The sequence below is a fragment of the Peromyscus eremicus genome, chromosome 13 (assembly GCF_949786415.1).
Source record: "Peromyscus eremicus chromosome 13, PerEre_H2_v1, whole genome shotgun sequence".
In the NCBI taxonomy this organism is placed as follows: domain Eukaryota; kingdom Metazoa; phylum Chordata; class Mammalia; order Rodentia; family Cricetidae; genus Peromyscus; species Peromyscus eremicus.
The window spans coordinates 26389715-26408282 of NC_081429.1; the positions used below are offsets into that span (position 1 = coordinate 26389715).

The window sequence follows — 18568 nt, forward strand, 5'->3', positions numbered from 1 at the left end:
CTTAGGCTATGTGTGGGTATGTACATATGTGACTTTTAAATTTGGAAGACATGTTTACAGGGCCAGAGAGATGGCTCAGCAGGTAAAGACACATTCCATAGAGGCCTGACCACCTCAATTTGGTATCTGGAGCCATATAAAGATGGAAGGAGAGAACTTCTCCACAAAGTTGTCCTGATGCAATACTGTTGCCGTGCTGCACACAACACCCCCACACACTAACAATAAAGTTGCCATGCTGCACACAACACCCCCACACACTAACAATAAAGTTTTTTAAATGATTCTTTTGTTTGGTTAGGAATATTATACCCGTGACCTTAAGAGACACTGAATTATGATTTCAAGACAGTTAAATTAATTGGCCTATGTCTTCCTATATATTAGTGTACATGTGGCTTCTTCTATAAGACAGCACAATCTGTACAAGTCCCATGTCCTTGTGCACTCACTCCCAGGTATACCTGAGTTAGAACAAGAACACACTCTTCTTGATGTAGTCAATATGGCTCTTTTTTAAAAAAAAATCTGTAGAAGCATCACTGTGAAATTAAATATTACAGCAAAAATAAGAAGCTTCAAATTATCAGGATACAGAGGCTTTTGGGGTTTGAAGGTGAATGATTAATGTGATATTGTGAATTCACAAAGAAAAAAATGACAACAAAAATAACCAATAGCAAAGCAAGATTATTTTGATTTTTTTTTTTTTTTAAAGCTTGGGAAAGAGCACCAGTGTTGGCAGCTTATAAAAGAACCTTATCCATTTGTTTTCCTGAACATCTTCCTGGTGTTTTATTACCTCATTTGCATTTACATGACCTAAACAAAATTTCACCTCATCAGAAACAAAGGCAAAGAGCAGAGTAAAACATAATATATATTAGCTGGCACAAACAAAGAATTTTTGATCTGTTTCTGAAAATCAAGTATAAACCCTATTGCTGATTATCGTTACATAAACCAGTGATGGGGGTTCTTGACAGTCCTGTGCCTGGTTACAGGCACTGCCGACAATTGTAAAGCCTGCTCTAGCAAGGGCAGCCTGAATATCAAGCTTGCAACACTTTTTCTGTTTCATGTATGACTAAATTGATCAGATTTTTCTGCACTATTGTAAATTCTAGGATAGCCAGAGCTATGTACTAAGGCCCTCTTTCAAATAAACAAAAATAATAATACAATAAAAAAGTCCTAATTCATCCAACAGATATTAGAATTACTATTCTATGACACATACTATGAATAAAATAATAATAAAATAAAGACCTGCTTTTAAAGGGGATTAAAAGTTAACAAAACCCCATTAGGTACTATTTAGTTTTGTTTTATCTGACTTTTTCCGCTCATCATCAACATTCCTTTCAGTCAGCAGTTCTGAAACAACCCCTCTTGTTAACCGCCGCACAGTGTCCATGGTGTGGATTTGCCTGGTGTCTTATTGGTGGACATCTTAATTATGTTTCTATTGCTGTGATCAAGACCATGAATTTATTTCACCCTACTGCTTACTTCATTAAGGGCAGTTGGAGCAGGAACCCGGTGGCAGAAACTAAAGCAGAGGCAGATGATGGAGAATCGCTGCTTACTAGCTTGTTCCTCCTGGCTTGCTCTCCTGTACAGCCCAGGACCACCTGCCTACAACAGCAGGCCCTCCCACATGAATCATTAATCAAGAAAATGCCCCCGCTGACTATGGTGGTGATATATTGCTTGTACACTTAATAAATTTCCTAAAGATCAGAGGACAGAACAAGCCACTAGATTAAACATAGATGCCAGGCAGTGGTGTCACACACCTTTAATCCTAGCACTCCAGAGACAGAGATCCATCTGGATTTCTGTTAGTTCAAGGCCATGCTGGGCTACAGGAGATTAATCCGGTCTAAAAGAGAAACAGCCAGGCAGTGGTAGCACACACACCTTTAATCCCAGTACTAGGAAGGTTGAGACAGGAAGTGATATGACTGGACAGAGAAAAGAATATAAGACGGGAGGAGACAGGAACTGGCTCTGTCAGGCTGAGGAGTTGGTGAGGTAAGAGGTGGTGGCTGTGGCTTGCTCTGCTTCTCTGATCTTTCAGCTTTTACCCTGATACCTGGCTCCAGGTTTTTATTATAAGACCATTTAGGATTTGTGCAACAACAGACTTGTCTAAAGGGCTAAAATTCCCTTTTCCCAGATACATTAGGTTTGTGCCAAGTTGACAAAAACCAACCAGCAAAGTAGACATCCGGGTGTTTTCTGCCTCACCTCAAATACTTCTGTAATAAAGCAAGAAGACACTACCAAAAACCAAAACAGCTTTGAAGACAAGTACAAGGCAACTTGATATGTAACAAAACCACTAAAAGAAATCTCTAGAAATCAGGGCACACCAGCCTCACCTGGGTGACTTTTGGGTGACTTAGGGGCATTCAGACAGTATAGTGACAGCTGTATGTTAGTGATGAGCCTGGTAAACAAAACTTGCAGCTTTGGAATGTTCACCAAATCCAAATTTTAAAATTTTAGTGGGTACCAATTATGGAAACTCACGTGTTTTCTGAACCATTGTGTAAAAATTTGACCATTTTAAATTATGAAGTTAATTTATGCATGTCTGTCTACCTCTCCTTCCTCCTGATTGAAACAAATGGTCAAGAAGTTCACTAGATTTGATTTATTCAGTATTAAGTTGGAAAGTTTAATTATTCTAAATATTGGGCTGCTGCTGCTTCTTCTTTTGAGTTCCTGAAAAGATATTTGGAATGAAATTCATTGATTTCATTCATTGTAAGGTGTTGCCTCTGTCATAACCACTTTCCTCACCCTCTATTCATTCGGCCACTTGGCTGTAAATCCTGCCTGTCCTGACTTCACTCACCTGCCCTGCAGCCCTGTCAGATGTGGCCTTGGCCCTGGCCTCTGTTTCACCATGTTCTTAGCATTGTGTCAGTCCTTGTAATACTTAGCATGCGGCTGCCACTTTGATAGCTCTTAGTACAGAATTTCATCAGCTCAGATTTTTTTATTGTTGTTGTTTTTGGTTTTTTGAGACAAGGTTTCTCTGTGTAGCCCCGGCTGTCCTGGAACTCACTCTGTAGACCAGGCCTGCCTCTGCCTCCTGAGTGCTGGGATTAAAGGCGTGTGCCACTGCCGCCTGAGTGATCGGCTCAGAATTTAATTGCAGCTTTTACGTGTTCTGTGCTGAGCTGACACAGTTGTTCTTGCAAATGTACTCAGTTACATACTGAAATGAACTAACGCTTATTTGAGTCTAGCAAGGTGACTTTCTTACCTTTGGGGACTAAGCCTTCCTACCCTTGTGAGAACTTGGATACTTGAGAAATTATTTTTTTGATAGTTGTCCGGTCTGTGTGGTTAACTTTTCTTTTGTTCTTTAAGGAAAAACTACCTGCTTATCTTGCCACCTCACCCATTCCTACTGAAGACCAGTTCTTTAAAGATATTGACACCCCTTTGGTGAAATCAAGTGGAGATGAAAGACCATCTCAGAGCTCCGACATTCCTCACACCTTGGAGACAGAGACAGTTTTCACTCCAAGTTCTGTGAAAAAGAAGAAACGGAGGAGGAAGAAGTGCAAACAGGACAGCAGGAAGGAGGAGCCGGCCGCCTCTCCTGCGGTGGAGGACGCATGCGATGTGGCTGTGAGCTCGGATGACGAGAAGGGGACCCAGACGACACGGTAAGGGTCCAGAAGGAGTGGGCTTCTGCGGGCGCCTCCCTGCCCCTGTGCCCAGTAGAGCTCCAAGGAGCTAGTGGGTCTGACCCCCGCACCCAGCTGGTTATAGAATCCAGTGGAAGGAGCACCACCCCACCCCTTACTGCTGGACCCTTGGGTGTGCTGCCAGGTGCTCTTTGCAGCAGTCTAGAGGAAGTGTGGAAAACAAATGGTCAGCTCTTATTGAGCGGTTCACCTGGAGTGGGCAGATTCAAGTGGGAACATCATATTCCAGTTGTGTAGCTTTCCAGCCCTAGGATCTTTCCTCCTCCTGCTTCCTCTCCACCTTCCCTGCCCCTTCCTTCTCCCTCTCCTCCCCTCCCCTCCCCATCTCCTTCCCCTCACTCCTCCCTTCACTCTCCTGTCTTCTCTACCTTCCTCTCCCCTTCCTTCATTGCCTGCCCCTCCCCCCTTCTCTCCCCGCTTCTCCCTCCCTTTTCTTCCCTTCCTATCCCATTCTCTTCCTTATCCCCCTTCCTTCCTCCCATAGGGTCTCACTGTAGAGCACAGCTTGACCTCAAACTCTTAATCCTCCTGCTTCTAGTTCCTGAGTCCTGGGATTGGTATATATCAGTACACCTGCACCCCTACTCAGGGTCTTGTATTTGGTATCAGACCTTTTCCTGAGAAACTGAGAGCTTTGTTTTATTTGAGATTATGATAAAAAAAAAAATCCCCTAGTGAGTTTCAGTTTTTTAAGTGAGACTTTTTGATTACCACTTATAAACCAGTTAGTAGAAATACTCAAAACCGGCCAGGCGGTGGTGGCACACGCCTTTAATCCCAGCACTTAGGAGGCAGAGCCAGGCCGATCTCTGCGAGTTCGAGGCCAGGACAGGCACAAAACTACACAGAGAAACCCTGTCTCGGGGGAGAAAGAGAGAGAGAGAGAGAGAGAGAGAGAGAGAGAGAGAGAGAGAGAGAGAGAGAGAAAGAAGGAAAGGGGAAACGGGAAAGGGAAAAAGGGAAACGGGAAAGGGAGAAAGGGAAAGGGGAAAGGGAGAAAGGGAAAGGAGAAGGGGAAAGGGAGAAAGGGAAAGGGGAAAAAGGAAAAAAGGGAAAAAGGGGGAAAGGGAAAAGGAAAGGAAAGGTCAAAACCTTTATCACTTTTCCAGTCAGAACTGTCAAAAATTTGAAGGTAGCAGTCTAAGGCAGGGTGTACTTTTTTTTCTTCACTCTTTTAAGACAGAGCTTTCTTCACTTGTTTGAATGATGCCTACCCAAGCACTGATAGAACCGGCTCTTGGAGGCTGCGCCCACAGGCAGGCTGCCTGCTGTGTTCTTTGAGTGGGGAAGGACTCCTTCCTGAGGGCAGTGCCGATCCATCTGGGTACTTCAGCTCAGCTGCTGGAAAGAGATGATGTACTTGTGCGTGTCTGGAAAAGCTGTGTCAGTCAGAGAAGGGAGGGTAGCTTTTCTAATTAAAGAAACTATGCGTTTATTTATTAAGGCTTTTTAAAACTGTCAATCCATGAAAAACCTGTTACTAATAAATGATTAGTGTACTGTAATTATACCATTTTATGAATAACATAATTCCTTTTTAGTAAACTTTTAACTCATTTCTTTTTTTTTTTTTTTTTTTTTTTTTTTGGTTTTTCGAGACAGGGTTTCTCTGTGTAGCTTTGCGCCTCTCCTAGAACTCACTTGGTAGCCCAGGCTGGCCTCGAACTCACAGAGATCCGCCTGGCTCTGCCTCCCGAGTGCTGGGATTAAAGGTGTGTGCCACCACCGCCCAGCTCTCATTTCTTAAGATTTTGAAATCTGGATTATAAATCCTGGAATAAAAAAGTATACATTATACTTTTTAGCATTCTGACAGATTTTTTTCTACCTTTCTTCCATCATTACTGTCAAGGGTAATAGTCACTTTGCATACTGTTGGATAGAGTTCAGAGTTCCGGTTAGGAATAAGCATCATTAAAAGGCTGGGAAGATGGCTCAGTGATTGAGAGCACTCTCTGCCTATGCCTGTAGAGGACCTGGGTTTGGTTCCTACCCACATGGTGGTACACAACCATCCCTAACTCCAGTTCCAGGAGATCCTGTGTCTTATTCTGACCTCTATAGGTATCACGTGGTACAGTGACAGGTGTGCAAGCAAAACATTCATACCCATTTTTTAAAACAAAGCAGTGAAAGATGGAAATAGTGAAAACTACTTCAGGCTCACAGAGCAGCATAAATTATACTGATAACATTTTAAATCCTGAATAGAGTGTCTTTCTGTTTGTATTAAACACTGGCCATGCTGAGTTATGAGTTCTGCTTCTGTATATCTTTGATTCCTAAAGAAAATTAACTCAGAAGCATGCCATTGCTTAATCAAGACATTTCTTTTTCCTGCTTTCAGTCTCTCAAAGACAGTTTATCTCCAGAAGAAAAACCCATGAGAGCCTTTCAGGTCTTATACTGCTGGGAACAGTTCTGTAAAGTTCTATTTATAGTTAAGTGTTTCAGTGGACAAGAAATGTATTTTTATAAAACTGTGAAATATTTATACATGGGAATTACCCATGCCTCAGTTACACTCCCCCTTTTGAGCCTTGTCCTGCAAATGTTTTTGCAGCTAAAATTTTTCATCCACTAAAAATGGCCCAAAGTGATGCTTTTGCCCCCAGAGCCTAAAAGTTTGGCTGACTCTGTGTGTGTGTGTGTGTGTGTGTGTGTGTGTGTGTGTGTGTCTTGTTAAAATAATTAGCAAAATTTAGAATCCCTGAACAATATGCAGTTTTATCTCAGGAAATGCCATTTCTAGGACATACACAAAGCCTCTACTTAACACACAAGCGCTAAAGGAATTTTGTAAAGCAACAGTGTCAGTCAATACATGCCTTCCATTTCCACGTTACATGAACCAGATCTGTTGGGTACTTTCTTGGTAATAGTTGATATGGTTGCCAGCACTTGCTTGTTTGGGAAGAAGGCATCACAGCACATGTGACCTTGGGCCTCTGCTGTCATTCAGAGTTTAATGCTCTGCTTTTCCTTTGGGTTACTAGTAAGCTGTGAATGCCACTTTTTGGAGAATTTTTTTTTCCTGAAATTTCCTTAGAATAAAATCTGTTTAATTATACATCCAATAGAAATTAGACAGTAAGAAATTAGATGGCTGTCAGAGTTAAAGCTGTATTGTTTAACTTAGAGGTGCCTGGGCCTTTGGGAGTTGTGGTGGAACCAGAGTCTGGCCAGTAGGGACTTCTTTCTGAAATGTAAAAGGACTGAACTCGGGCCATGTGTTGCTGATCTATGGCAATACGTTCTGAGAAATGGATCAGTAGAGGGGCCAACAAAGTCTAAATGATAAAGAACTGCCCCTCATCATGGACTTAAAAAAAAATAAGATGGAAGATTTACTAGTGAACATGATTAGTGAGAGTGAACACAGTAGAAACTCAGGTATACCACAGTTGGGGATGTGTTTGATCCACAGCGGTTGACCATGCCTTCAACATCATCTACATAACACTCAGTGAAGCTTTACTTCAGTTAGGTATGAATCTTCTGGTGGCCAGGGAAATTGAACTCTTGGCCCCGCACAGAGCCTCAGTCACATGCCTGCAGCTTGGTGTGGCTGAACATAAAGACCTAGCCAATGTGAAACCTGAGCCACTGTGTTTCTCAGACTTCCCACATACTTGTTTATAGTCTGGACTGGGGTCAGCATGATGCCAGAGACATGAATATCTTCTGTCTCCAAAGTCCCTGTGGGGCAACCCATTCAGCCAAACAGGCTGAATATAGAGTCAGCTGTTTTACTGTTTTCTCTTGATGCAGTTAAAGGACATAAAAACACAAGATATATGAGGTAGCACTGGTAGATGGCATAATGTGTATAAAATAGTATACTTTTTTCTTTTGACATGTATGAATGCATTAAAAAGTAATGATTAAGAGTATAGCAAATAGGCCGGGCGGTGGTGGCGCACGCCTTTAATCCCAGCACTCGGGAGGCAGAGCCAGGCGGATCTCTGTGAGTTCGAGGCCAGCCTGGACTACCAAGTGAGTTCCAGGAAAGGCGCAAAGCTACACAGAGAAACCCTGTCTCGAAAAACCCAAAAAAAAAAAAAAAAAAAAAAAGAGTATAGCAAATATATTAACCAATGATATTATTGTTATCACTATGCAATCTTTCATAATATACATAATTGTGCTTTTTTTTAATTGACAATTTACTACAAGTCTTTGAGGGAAGAAGCTTTTCAAATTGGATGATATTCTAGTACAATTTTGAGTACATACATATAAAACATAACCTTTCCAAGCATACCCCAAATACTTAGCATCATTTCCATGCCACTATTGGAAATATTTTAGTAGCCAGCCAACAGTAGCAAAAATAAAGAGCCAAGACCAGGCCATCAGAAAGGAAACAACATTTAGTTTACTAAAGCAATCTTCCTTATGAAGTTGAATGTGGGAGCTGAGTTCAGGGAGCCTCAGACTTGCCCCCAAGAGCAGCTATGCTACCCCATCAATAGTAGCTTCTAGAGACTCCCTGGGTTTCTGTGGTGAGGGTAAGTATTCAAGGGCATGGGTCCTGCAGTGTCCCTGCTCTGTCCTCCTTTGTTCTCACACAGCAGCAAAGCCACATTTGGCTTGGAGTCCTGAGGTGTATCTTTTGTGGGAGGTGTCTTGTGTCCAAGTATAGATCATTGGCTATACTGACATCCATTGAGTAACTGCACTAAGATTTCTGGTACCCATAGGATCTTTGGACATGGTACCTAGCAATTTCTTTTATTTCTTACTTCCAGCTAGTTTAAAATGCATTAAGTGCCTATAATTTGGGCTGAGTTTAATTTCCTGTTGATTTCTCCCACTTTTAAAAGAATTGGAGTACAATCTACAGGCGTTTATATTCACAGATTTATTTTATTTTGAGGCAGGGCTTCACTATGCCCTCTCTGGTCTGGAACTCACTGTAAAGACTGTTGTTACCTCCAATTCATAGAGCTCTGCCTCTCAAGTGCTGGGATTAAAGGTGTATGCCACTGTGCCTGGCTTGATTAGCTCTTTTTAAAAAATTTTACTTATTTAGTTTATGTGAATGGGTGTTTTGCCGGTATGTATGTTTCTACACAACATACATGCCTGGTGCCCATAGAGTGCAGAAGAGGGCATCAGAATCCCTGAAACTGTAATTACACATGGTTGTGAGCTGTCCTTCTTAGGTATGTTTTTCTCCTCTTGAATGGGATTGTGTGACAGTCCTCTAGAGGAAAGAAGATTCCATTGAGGAAAACCTTAAACTAATAGGAAGATTTTAAAAGATATGTAATTGACATGTCTTAAATGATTTAAATCTGTATGGGAAGGCTGTGTCAAAGAAGTAAAGTAATACCAAAGAACAAAAGGCAGTTTTCTTTCTCTGCTCTTAGCCCAACAAATTAAGTGGTGTGATTCCAGTTTATATTCAACACACTATTAGAGCTTGGGTGTTCTATAAGAAGCTCTTAAACCTGCATTAATGTGCTTTAAGCTTTTCAGAGATTTCCGCTTGCTACCCATATAAACCTCATATTGACTGAAAAGTAGACAGGACATATGATAAATTCTCTAAAGATGAAAAGTAAAATCATAGCTTTTTTACTTTGGACAAATTATTATACTAAAAACTTCTGGATCTTTGATACCTGCTATTTACAATGGAATTTTATCACCTTAAATTTGGAAGAACTGAATGAATATCATCCAGTGAGTAATACTGTGTTAAGGTTGCAGACAACCATATTCTTAACATCAACTTAGTAGGGAGGGGATTGATTGAGCCCAACATTCATGAATGCCAGGCAGGTACTTCACCACGGAGCTACATCCCCAGCCTATCAAGAAATTTTAATCACATTCCTTTTCTATGTCTGTTATATGGCGTTGTTAGGAGTGGCGTTGGTGAATACCTAGTTCATATTAGCCTTTTTCAAAAGATACTACTAATCATGTAGCTTTCTGTTCATTAAGAGACTTGTTGGTACCCATTTTAAAGCTGACTTTAAATTATTCTACCCTTCTGGGTTTTGCTCTGTTTTCCCCTTTCGTAGAGGATCTTCAAATGCTTCCTTAAAGGAGGAAGACTATAAGGACCCTCCACTCTTCCATTCTGGGGATCACTACCCCTTATCTGATGGAGATTGGTCCCCATTAGAAACGTGAGTATCTTTAAAATTTCTATTTTCCTCAGGGAAGGAGGAAGTGCATATTAGTAGCTTTTATGTTATTTGATAGTAATACCACTTTTCATTTATGTAATAGTAGAGTAATCATCAGGTAAAATTTAACAGGAATATGAACTGTTTTCAACAGCTGTTTTGTTCCTAAATTTAACTTTACTCTGATGATGTTTGTCGGTTGTAAATCTGAATAATCATCATAGAATTTGCTCTGCCTACTGTTAAATTTTAGTTTTTTGGTGTCAAATAATATAGTGAAAGAACATGTGGTCATACTGTTTATTTTCTGTGATCAGACTTTCAGATTTTCAATGATTTTTCAAAATTTATGTATTTTATGTGTAAAGATGTTTTGTCTGCATATATGGCTGTGCACCATATGCATGCCTGGTGCCTACAGAAGCCAGAAGAGGAAGTTGGATCCCCTAGGATGTTAGAGTTACAGGTGATTACAGTTAGCAGATGATTGTGAGCTGCCATGGAATTCCTGGGTCCACCACTGAGCCATGTCTCCCTTATTAACTGTTATTAATCCTACCTTCCTGTGTGTTTTATGTCTTACAACATTGCCTGTGTCATTGGTTTTCTGTGAGAAACAAATAATACATACTATGAAGGGTCTACAGGAGACCTGGAAAGTCCTTAATAATCACTAACTGGCATTTTTATTTTATTAAAGAACTCAAGTGGAATGAGTAATTGACATTTCCCTCAATGGAGTGTTTGTACTTGTAGTTGACATATTCAAACTTAATTTACTTTTCTCTGTACACTGCAGCTCCCCAAGACTGAAGCCTTGTTTTTCTTTGTTCTTCTGTGTTCGCAGCACTTATTCCCAGGCAATGTGTCCTAAGAGTGATTCAGAGCTGGAGGTGAAGCCAGCTGAGAGCCTACTCAGATCTGAGTCTCACATGGAGTGGACTTGGGGCGGGTTCCCAGAGTCTACCAAGGTACTGGGGCTTACTGGAAAGACTAGGATGTGTCTGGTTAAACACTAGTAAAGTCTTTTCCTCTATTAAATGAAGGAAGCAATTTCTTATTGAGCTCACAGAATATAATGATGGCATTGCCCTCTTGTGGTTAAAAATGTAAATAAAAATTAACATTTTTCCTAACATCTACTGTACGTTTACTTATAATTGAATACAATATCTTTTGTGTCTCTCCCTAACAAATAAGGTTGATTACAAATTATTATAGAAAAATTTTTAAGATACCTAAAACAAACCAGGGTTTTCACACTGCAATTTTAAATAAATCACTAAAGTTAGGGTAGGATATAGCTCAGTTGGTAAAAATTTGCCTACTGTGCTCTAGACATTGGGTCCCATCCCCAACATGGGCGGGAGAAAGTTCATAAAACTTTTCAGCTGCTCATAATGAAAGAATAATGTACTGAAAGATTCATTTCTTGAAAGAAAACCATTTAGCTCCTCTGTTGAATTCAATTTTGTAAGAACAGAAACTTACTTGTTTATGACTGACTGTTTTAAGTTGCTGTAAGGAGCACTGGGGTCATGAACGAGGTTTTCATGTATGTATAAGCTGTTCCCCTCAAAGTGAGCATTTTCTGCTTTAGGTTCTGAAAATTGTCTATACCATTTTCTCCAGTGTTTGATTTTTTTGTGATCATAGTTAGGAATGTAACTTTTATAAACATCATGACATTGAACAGTTATTTTACCAGTTGTGGCCTGTTTCACACAAAATAAAGCTAGTGAATGTGTTACCATATAAATAAAACTAACCCAGCAGATTAAGAAATAGGTCATAAATTCGTTTGAAGTAAAATTTTAAACAATTCACCTTTGCAGGTCAGCAAAAGAGAAAGATATGACTATCATCCGAGGACGGCTACAATCACACCATCAGAAAACACTCATTTTAGGGTAATTCCCAGTGAAGACAGCCTCATAAGAGAAGTTGAGAAGGATGCTACTGTTGAAGATACCATCTGTACCATAGTGAAACCCAAACCCAGAGCCCTGTGTAAGCAACTGAGCGATGCAGCTTCTACTCAACTTCCTCAACTGCCTCTTGAAGCTCCTCAGATTTCATCTATGTTAGATGCAGACCATGTTCCCAGCCCATCCTCAATAGAGGCTCCCTCAGAACCCAAACCAGCTGCTAAAGTAGACTCACCAACAAAGAAGAAAGGTAATTGTGTGATTGACGTCACATCTCATCAGTGTAGATGTATATTAGTTCAGTGTTTCACGTACTGTTTTTACACAATGTAAATCAGCCAACCTGGCCTCTTGGTGCAATCAGGAGATACAGGAAACATGAAATGATACTGTTCCAGTATAGGATGACACACTATTTTAGATTTCAGTAGATAGATGGGAGTATGCCCTAAAATAATGATAAATGTATAAGTCACTTATCGTGATCAAGTATTATATCCTGTAAATAATTAGATATGCTATACTAACATAGGACTAGCAGTGCCGTAGGTACATTTACTCCACCATCATTACAAACATGTTACCCTATGATGCTCCTGCGTGGTGGAAATTTGCAGGTGCTTTATGATTCTCTAGGGACCATCATTGTGTATGCATCCACTGAAGTGTCCTCACGCGGTGCAGTGCACAGCTGTGTCTCCTTGCCATCTCTTGACTCACAAACAGCAAGTTCTAGACATTGTGACATTTCACCCTTTCAGACCCCAGGATATGCCACCTAAGATAATCTCTGTAGAGCTACAGTGCTATTGACAGACACACAGAAGAAGAAGAAACAGACACAAGCAAGGACACAGGCAAGGCTTCAGGCAGCTAGCGTCCCATCCTGTTTAAAGACCTCATGTTATTGCAGAGCTGTAAACAGAGAACACGTTCCAACCTCCGGTGTGTTTCTCCTTTAAAAACAGGTGTTCACAAAAGAAGTCAGCACCAGGGACCTGATGACATTTACCTTGATGACTTAAAGGCTCTTGAGCCTGAAGTGGCAGCTCTCTATTTCCCTAAAAGGTAATGTATGTTTGTGCATTGAGGTGTGGACAGCTTGAGAAACTCCAGTTATTTCATCTGAGCAAGAGGAACAGAGTGATGGTCTTTTAGCTAAATCTGCTTATTGCTTCAGGTTTGGGGAAGCTCATAAATAGTGTGTGTTGTTTTGGCTGTAGTGACTTGAAAGTAATACATTGTTTGTGAAATATTTAGTACGATAAGGAGAGAGACCCACGTAAGAGATTTGACTCTGTGTGTGTGTGTGTTGTGCCAGTGCTGTAGTGCACACTTATGGTGGGCAGAGAACAACGGAGTCCGTTCTTTCTTTCCACCACGCAGGCTCAGAGATCAACCTCAGGTTGTCAGAGTCTCCCAGCAAGCACTTTACCTTCCTCGCCTTCTGGTAGCCCTAGTTTGGTGCTCTTTATAGTCACTCATAACAAACTGAATGTGCTTGAGGAAAGTCATTTTATTTGTGTATTTTAAAATACCACATTTTAATTTACAAACATTTTACAAAGAATTTCTTCACTCCTTTGAAGAGTGTAAAGCCACTTCTGAACTTGAGTCTTATAAGGCCCCATCCAGGGGACTCTGTGTCCCCATATTGCCCATGTCCCTGCCATGTCACAGCACCATTCTTCCCATCCCTCATTATTTTAAAGTAACTTGACCATGAACCTCAAACACAATATATGTTGACTGTCTTCCCAGGTTCATTGTAACCTAAGAGGGATTACTACTTAGTATGCTGATTATAAAACACAATTTATTTTCTCAGAAAACATGGCCTGAATCTACTGTGCTCTATACACAATTATATTCTTTCATATGAATTATTGGGAAAACATACTTCATTTTTACTTGGAATGGAAAAATGAGAATGATATAAATATACTTAAGATTTTTTAACAGATATTTTTAGGAGATTCTTAAAGTTTGTTTCTAACTCTATACACTAGATTATCTTAAAATACCCACATCCTGTATTTGAAGTAATAGTTTCTTAAAAATAAAAAAAATTGAAATTGGTCCAGTTTTTTAAGGGTAGGAAAAATTAAAATGTAATCTCTTAGAATTATGACTTTCTCTTATATTTTCCAGTCTTTTTACTTTACTTTTATACTAGATTTTTAAAATATCCCTATTAAGAAATAGGGAGCAAGGTCAGGCATACTGATACACACCTTTAATCTCAGCACTCAGGAGGCAGAAGCAGGTGGATCTCTGTGAATTAGAGGCCAGCCTGGTCTACATAACGAATTTTAGGACAGCCAGATGGAGCTACATAATAGAAAAAACCCAGTCTCAAAAAACAAAACAGGAAAAAAGCAAAGGAAAGAAAATAGTCACTGATTCAGTGGGACCTTCCATACTTGGTTATAGTTCTGCTGGTAAAGGTTACTGTCTGTTCATTAGCCACACTTATAAGGACTGAAAACAGGGACATGTCCTATACTATTTTATTACAAGTAAGTATTCTCTGTCATGATTGTCACTGTATTACTAAGTAGTCATGTTTTATGCATCTAGTGTTCACACATGTCCCATCATTCCTGTGTATTTACAGCATGCTGAGTCAGATGGCATCCCTCATGTTGACATGCCCTTACTGGTTGAACGATGCCAGTTGCTGTAACTGATAAAGCTCCATGTCGCACTGTTGGGATAGCGTTCCAGCACTAGTGTTGGCGGGAGGCCCACATACAGGCATTCTTCTGTCTCAGGGCTCCACATAGGAACAGACAGGGTTAGGAGAAAGGGCCTTAGTGGAGAGTGTGTAGAACTGTGTCTCCCACATCCACAGCTTAGTCAGGTGGTGCCTGGTAAAGACAACACAAGAGTTACAGAACACACAGCCATCTTCTGGTTTTATCCAAGTATGGGTGTTGCCTCTCTGCCCCTCACTGCATGAGTTTGGTACATTGCCATATCTCAGTGGGCTTGGCTGTTCAACCATTTCTAAGGAGGAGACAGTCTCTCTGTCAGTTTCATCTTAGTTTGAAGGTGTGAACTGCTATTAAGAGAAAATTTCCCCAAACATAAACTAACTTCTTGCTAAGAACATGTCTACATTTCTACCCTCTGCTGCCACCTACTCCTCCTCTCTTAGAGTTTTTTTCAGAAGTTCATGTTAATTTCACCAGATGGGTCATGTTTTGCTTTGCTTCAACAAAACTTTTAAAATCCTGGCTTCTTGGGTTGGAAATGTCACTTAGTGACTGTCACTTAGTGGCCCAGTGCCTGCCTTCCCACACATGAGGGTCCTGGGTTCAATCCCCAGTACTAAAAAAAGGAGGGGGAGCTAACTTCTAGGAAAAAACATCTGAACATCTCAAATATTATACTAAATATTCACCAAAGTTAAAAGTAGTTAACATTTGTGACTAAGAAATGTAATGTGCCATTTCCTTGTTTCACATTTATGTTCCATTCCAATAGGTCAATGCGCTCACCTTCTGGCACCAAGCTTTCTGTGCCTTATCTCGAGAAATGAGACTAGTAAGGTCCAGACCTCACTGCTGTAAAGACAGTCTGCATTGTTCTAGATAGCCTCCTGAGTACGGTTTTCCTGAGTATTTCTGCTTTTTAAATTAGGTTAGTTTTAGATAGTGTTAAGATGAATTTAGAAAAAATCTTGGGTTTTGTTTTAAGAAAGCAGCCTTGGACTTAACAATTTTCCACAGGCTGCATATATTACCATGACTCTTTTCTTGGAGTGCCGTGATCAAAGGGCTCCCAAGTGTCAGAGTTTTCTTAACTGTCTGTTATTTCATCTTCACGATTGAAGTAACTGCTTTTCACTTTACTTCTTTAATTACAGTCAGGAAGGCCCCAGGTGAACAGGGGCACCATCGGGTGTGGCTTTGTGAAGTGTTTCCTACATGTGTTTCTTAGTGTTCAGATTCTTACTAATGTCACTTATGGTGTGGTTTTTAAACACTACTTTAAAAGGCTGTGGAGTGGGGTCACTGGGAAGATGGCTTGGTGGATAAGAGCACTTAACTGTGAGAAGCATAAGAGCCCAGTTCAGATCCCAGGTACCCACATAGAAAGGGCATGGTGCTTCATGTGCCTCTAACCGCAGCATTAGGTGCTGGAGACAGGTAGATCCCGGGAGCAGGTAAGTCTGAGAGTGATGGAGGAGGACACCTGACTTACACCGTGCTCTACCCTTCTCATGTGTGTGTGTGTTACCCCACACTTACATGTATGCATCATGCACTCATACACCCCAAAAGTTATGTTGGATTTTCCAGCTGTTCCTCGTAGGGTTCTAGAGGACCATGTACTAAGGCAAAAATAGAATGAATCCTTGGTTCTCCTTCCTTCCCTCTGTCACAGTGACACAGACCCTGGCTCCCGACAGTGGCCCGAGTCCGACACCTTCTCTGGTTCTCAGTCCCCACAGTCTGTGGGAAGTGCAGCTGCAGACAGCGGCACCGAGTGCCTCTCAGACTCTGCCATGGACTTGCCGGATGTCACTCTCTCCCTCTGTGGAGGCCTCAGTGAGAATGGAGAGATTTCTAAAGGTATGCTGGATAGCCATGCTTGTCTTCACCTCAGGAGGGTAGCCAGGTCATCTCTTGTTTTAACATCTGTCTTTGTGCCCAAACCTCTGTTCAATAAATTACTGGCATGAGGGGAAAAAATTAATGAAATCTGCTTTTAAACATGGTATGATGTCTGAATTCTTGACTGGCCTTGTGTGAGTATGGGTACCTTTCCATAAGGCCTTGTCCTTAGAGTTTCACAGTGCCTTTGTGTGGGGTAGTTTTATGAGGACTTCTGCCTTGAGGACTCTAATTTCAGACTCAGAAGTTGATAACTTACAGGCTGTGCTCTCTGCAGAGCAGCAGGGTGGGGTCATGTGGCATTGATCGTGTTTGTAAAGCTGCTGAAATATCTGAGTGGGGCTTGGGGGCCCCCAGCTGCCTTCCTGGCAAACCCCAGGACTCAGTGAGGGAGGACCGTGAAGCTGTGGGACAGTGGCTGTCCACTGAGTAGACGGTCTGTTTTTCTAGCAAAAAGTGGGATTACCTTCTTTCTCAGGCTTGAGAGATGTCTGTGCCATGTTCTTCCAGCCTTTGCTCCCCCATCTCCTGTGTTAAATAAACATGCTAGGCAAGCAGTGTACCATTAGCGAGATCTGCTCCCCTTCTGTCGTAGTTTAAACAACACTGGACCAGGATGCCTGGGTTGACCTGGGTAGTCCAGGCAGAACTGGTCCTGCCTGGCAACTTTAGATTCACTTTCAATTAAGGCTTTTGTCGGTTTGGCCACTGGCCTGTAATGGCTTTTCCTAAAGGGCAGGATTTCCTTTCCATGACTAACACCGTGGTCACATTAGCACTGTCCTTTGTCTCCTCTCCCCTTCAAAGACTAAAGATGTGAAAAAGGAGACTGGGTGAAAACAGCCCAGAGCTGCCTCACACATGGCAGCAGGGCTGCAAGGAGGCTAGAAAGGTGGTGGGGTTTTTTTCTTTTATGTTGGTTTGGGGTTTAGGTTGGTTGGTTGAGTCCTAAAAATATCAAAGTGTATTTATATGTGTAATTTATCTTTTGATAAATATGGAAAAGTTCCTTCTAAAAGCCTTTTTTAAAGCCCACAAGTCTTTTAGTGCAGAGTACTGTAACCATCTACAGGGTCTGTGCACTCTCTCACCAAGCTGACGGTTGCTCTCCTTTGCAGAAAAGTTCATGGAGCATATCATCACTTACCATGAGTTTGCAGAAAACCCTGGCCTTATCGACAACCCGAACCTGGTAATACGGATATATAACCGGTAAATACCGCTGCCTGATCATTGCTACGTACTCTACAGTTTTTAACTGTCATTGTTTTCCTTGCTATAAAATTTGTCATCACATAAATGAGCCAACAAACAATGATTTGCAGATGAGACTGAAGCTCCAGCTTATTTTTAACTGAGTCATTGCAGTGCTGTTACTCTGTTTGATGGATTTTACTGCTGCTCAGCTCACAGAAGTTTGGCTTAAAGCAAATCTTCCAAATTCTGTTGCTCATCTATTTATTGGAAAGAATGAACAATTTGATAGATAGTTTTTCTACTTTTCTCTAGTCCCCCGACCCTCTCTCTGCCCCAGCCCTTCCCCCCACCCTACTTTGCTTCTGACTCTCTGTGTAATGGGTTTGCACAATTTTCGTTTCTCATAGTTACTACAATTGGGCTTTGGCCGCTCCCATGATCCTTAGCTTGCAAGTATTCCAGAAGAGTTTGCCTAAGGTGAGTGGTCTGCATTTGAAGCCTCCTTCAAAGTATCTGTAACATCTAGCAGTCCAAAAGTTTATATTCTGTATTATTGGGTTCTATTCAAGGTTTTGAGTGTAGTATTTTATATCAGAGATCCAATCTGCTGTATTCACCCACTAAATCCTAGGCAATTACATGGCCTGCCACTTTTTCTCATTTTTTGTTAAGTGTTTATTTAGACCAGTTTCAGAGATAGAGACTTAGAGTGCTCAGTGATAGAGCACTTTCCTGAGTGTGTGAAGGTCTGGGTTCAGTTGCCAGTAGCACAAAAGGAATGGGAGTGATAGGTTTTACTAAGTCATCAGTTAAAGATGGAATCGAGGCATAAAATATTTTCTTCTTAATATGGGAAGAAGCAACAAGTGGGTGATGTGCACACTAGAAAGGTGACATCAGTGCGGCTGGATCAGATTGTGGCTGGAATGCCTGTTACATAGAACTTT

The 18568-nt window shown here is 41.1% G+C and overlaps 1 protein-coding gene across 5 annotated transcripts in view; it reads left to right on the forward strand.

Annotated features, from left to right (window-relative positions):
* The window catches only part of Lpin2 (lipin 2), a 79121-nt gene that overhangs the window by 53437 nt on the left and 7116 nt on the right, over nucleotides 1-18568 (forward strand). For all 5 annotated transcript variants that reach the window (XM_059277907.1, XM_059277906.1, XM_059277904.1 and 2 more), the window contains 8 exons: nucleotides 3388-3689; nucleotides 9767-9874; nucleotides 10722-10845; nucleotides 11710-12052; nucleotides 12771-12870; nucleotides 16195-16382; nucleotides 17543-17636; nucleotides 18029-18098. In XM_059277907.1, the coding sequence (XP_059133890.1) occupies nucleotides 3388-3689; nucleotides 9767-9874; nucleotides 10722-10845; nucleotides 11710-12052; nucleotides 12771-12870; nucleotides 16195-16382; nucleotides 17543-17636; nucleotides 18029-18098 (1329 nt within the window). The remainder of the gene's footprint in view (nucleotides 1-3387; nucleotides 3690-9766; nucleotides 9875-10721; nucleotides 10846-11709; nucleotides 12053-12770; nucleotides 12871-16194; nucleotides 16383-17542; nucleotides 17637-18028; nucleotides 18099-18568) is intronic.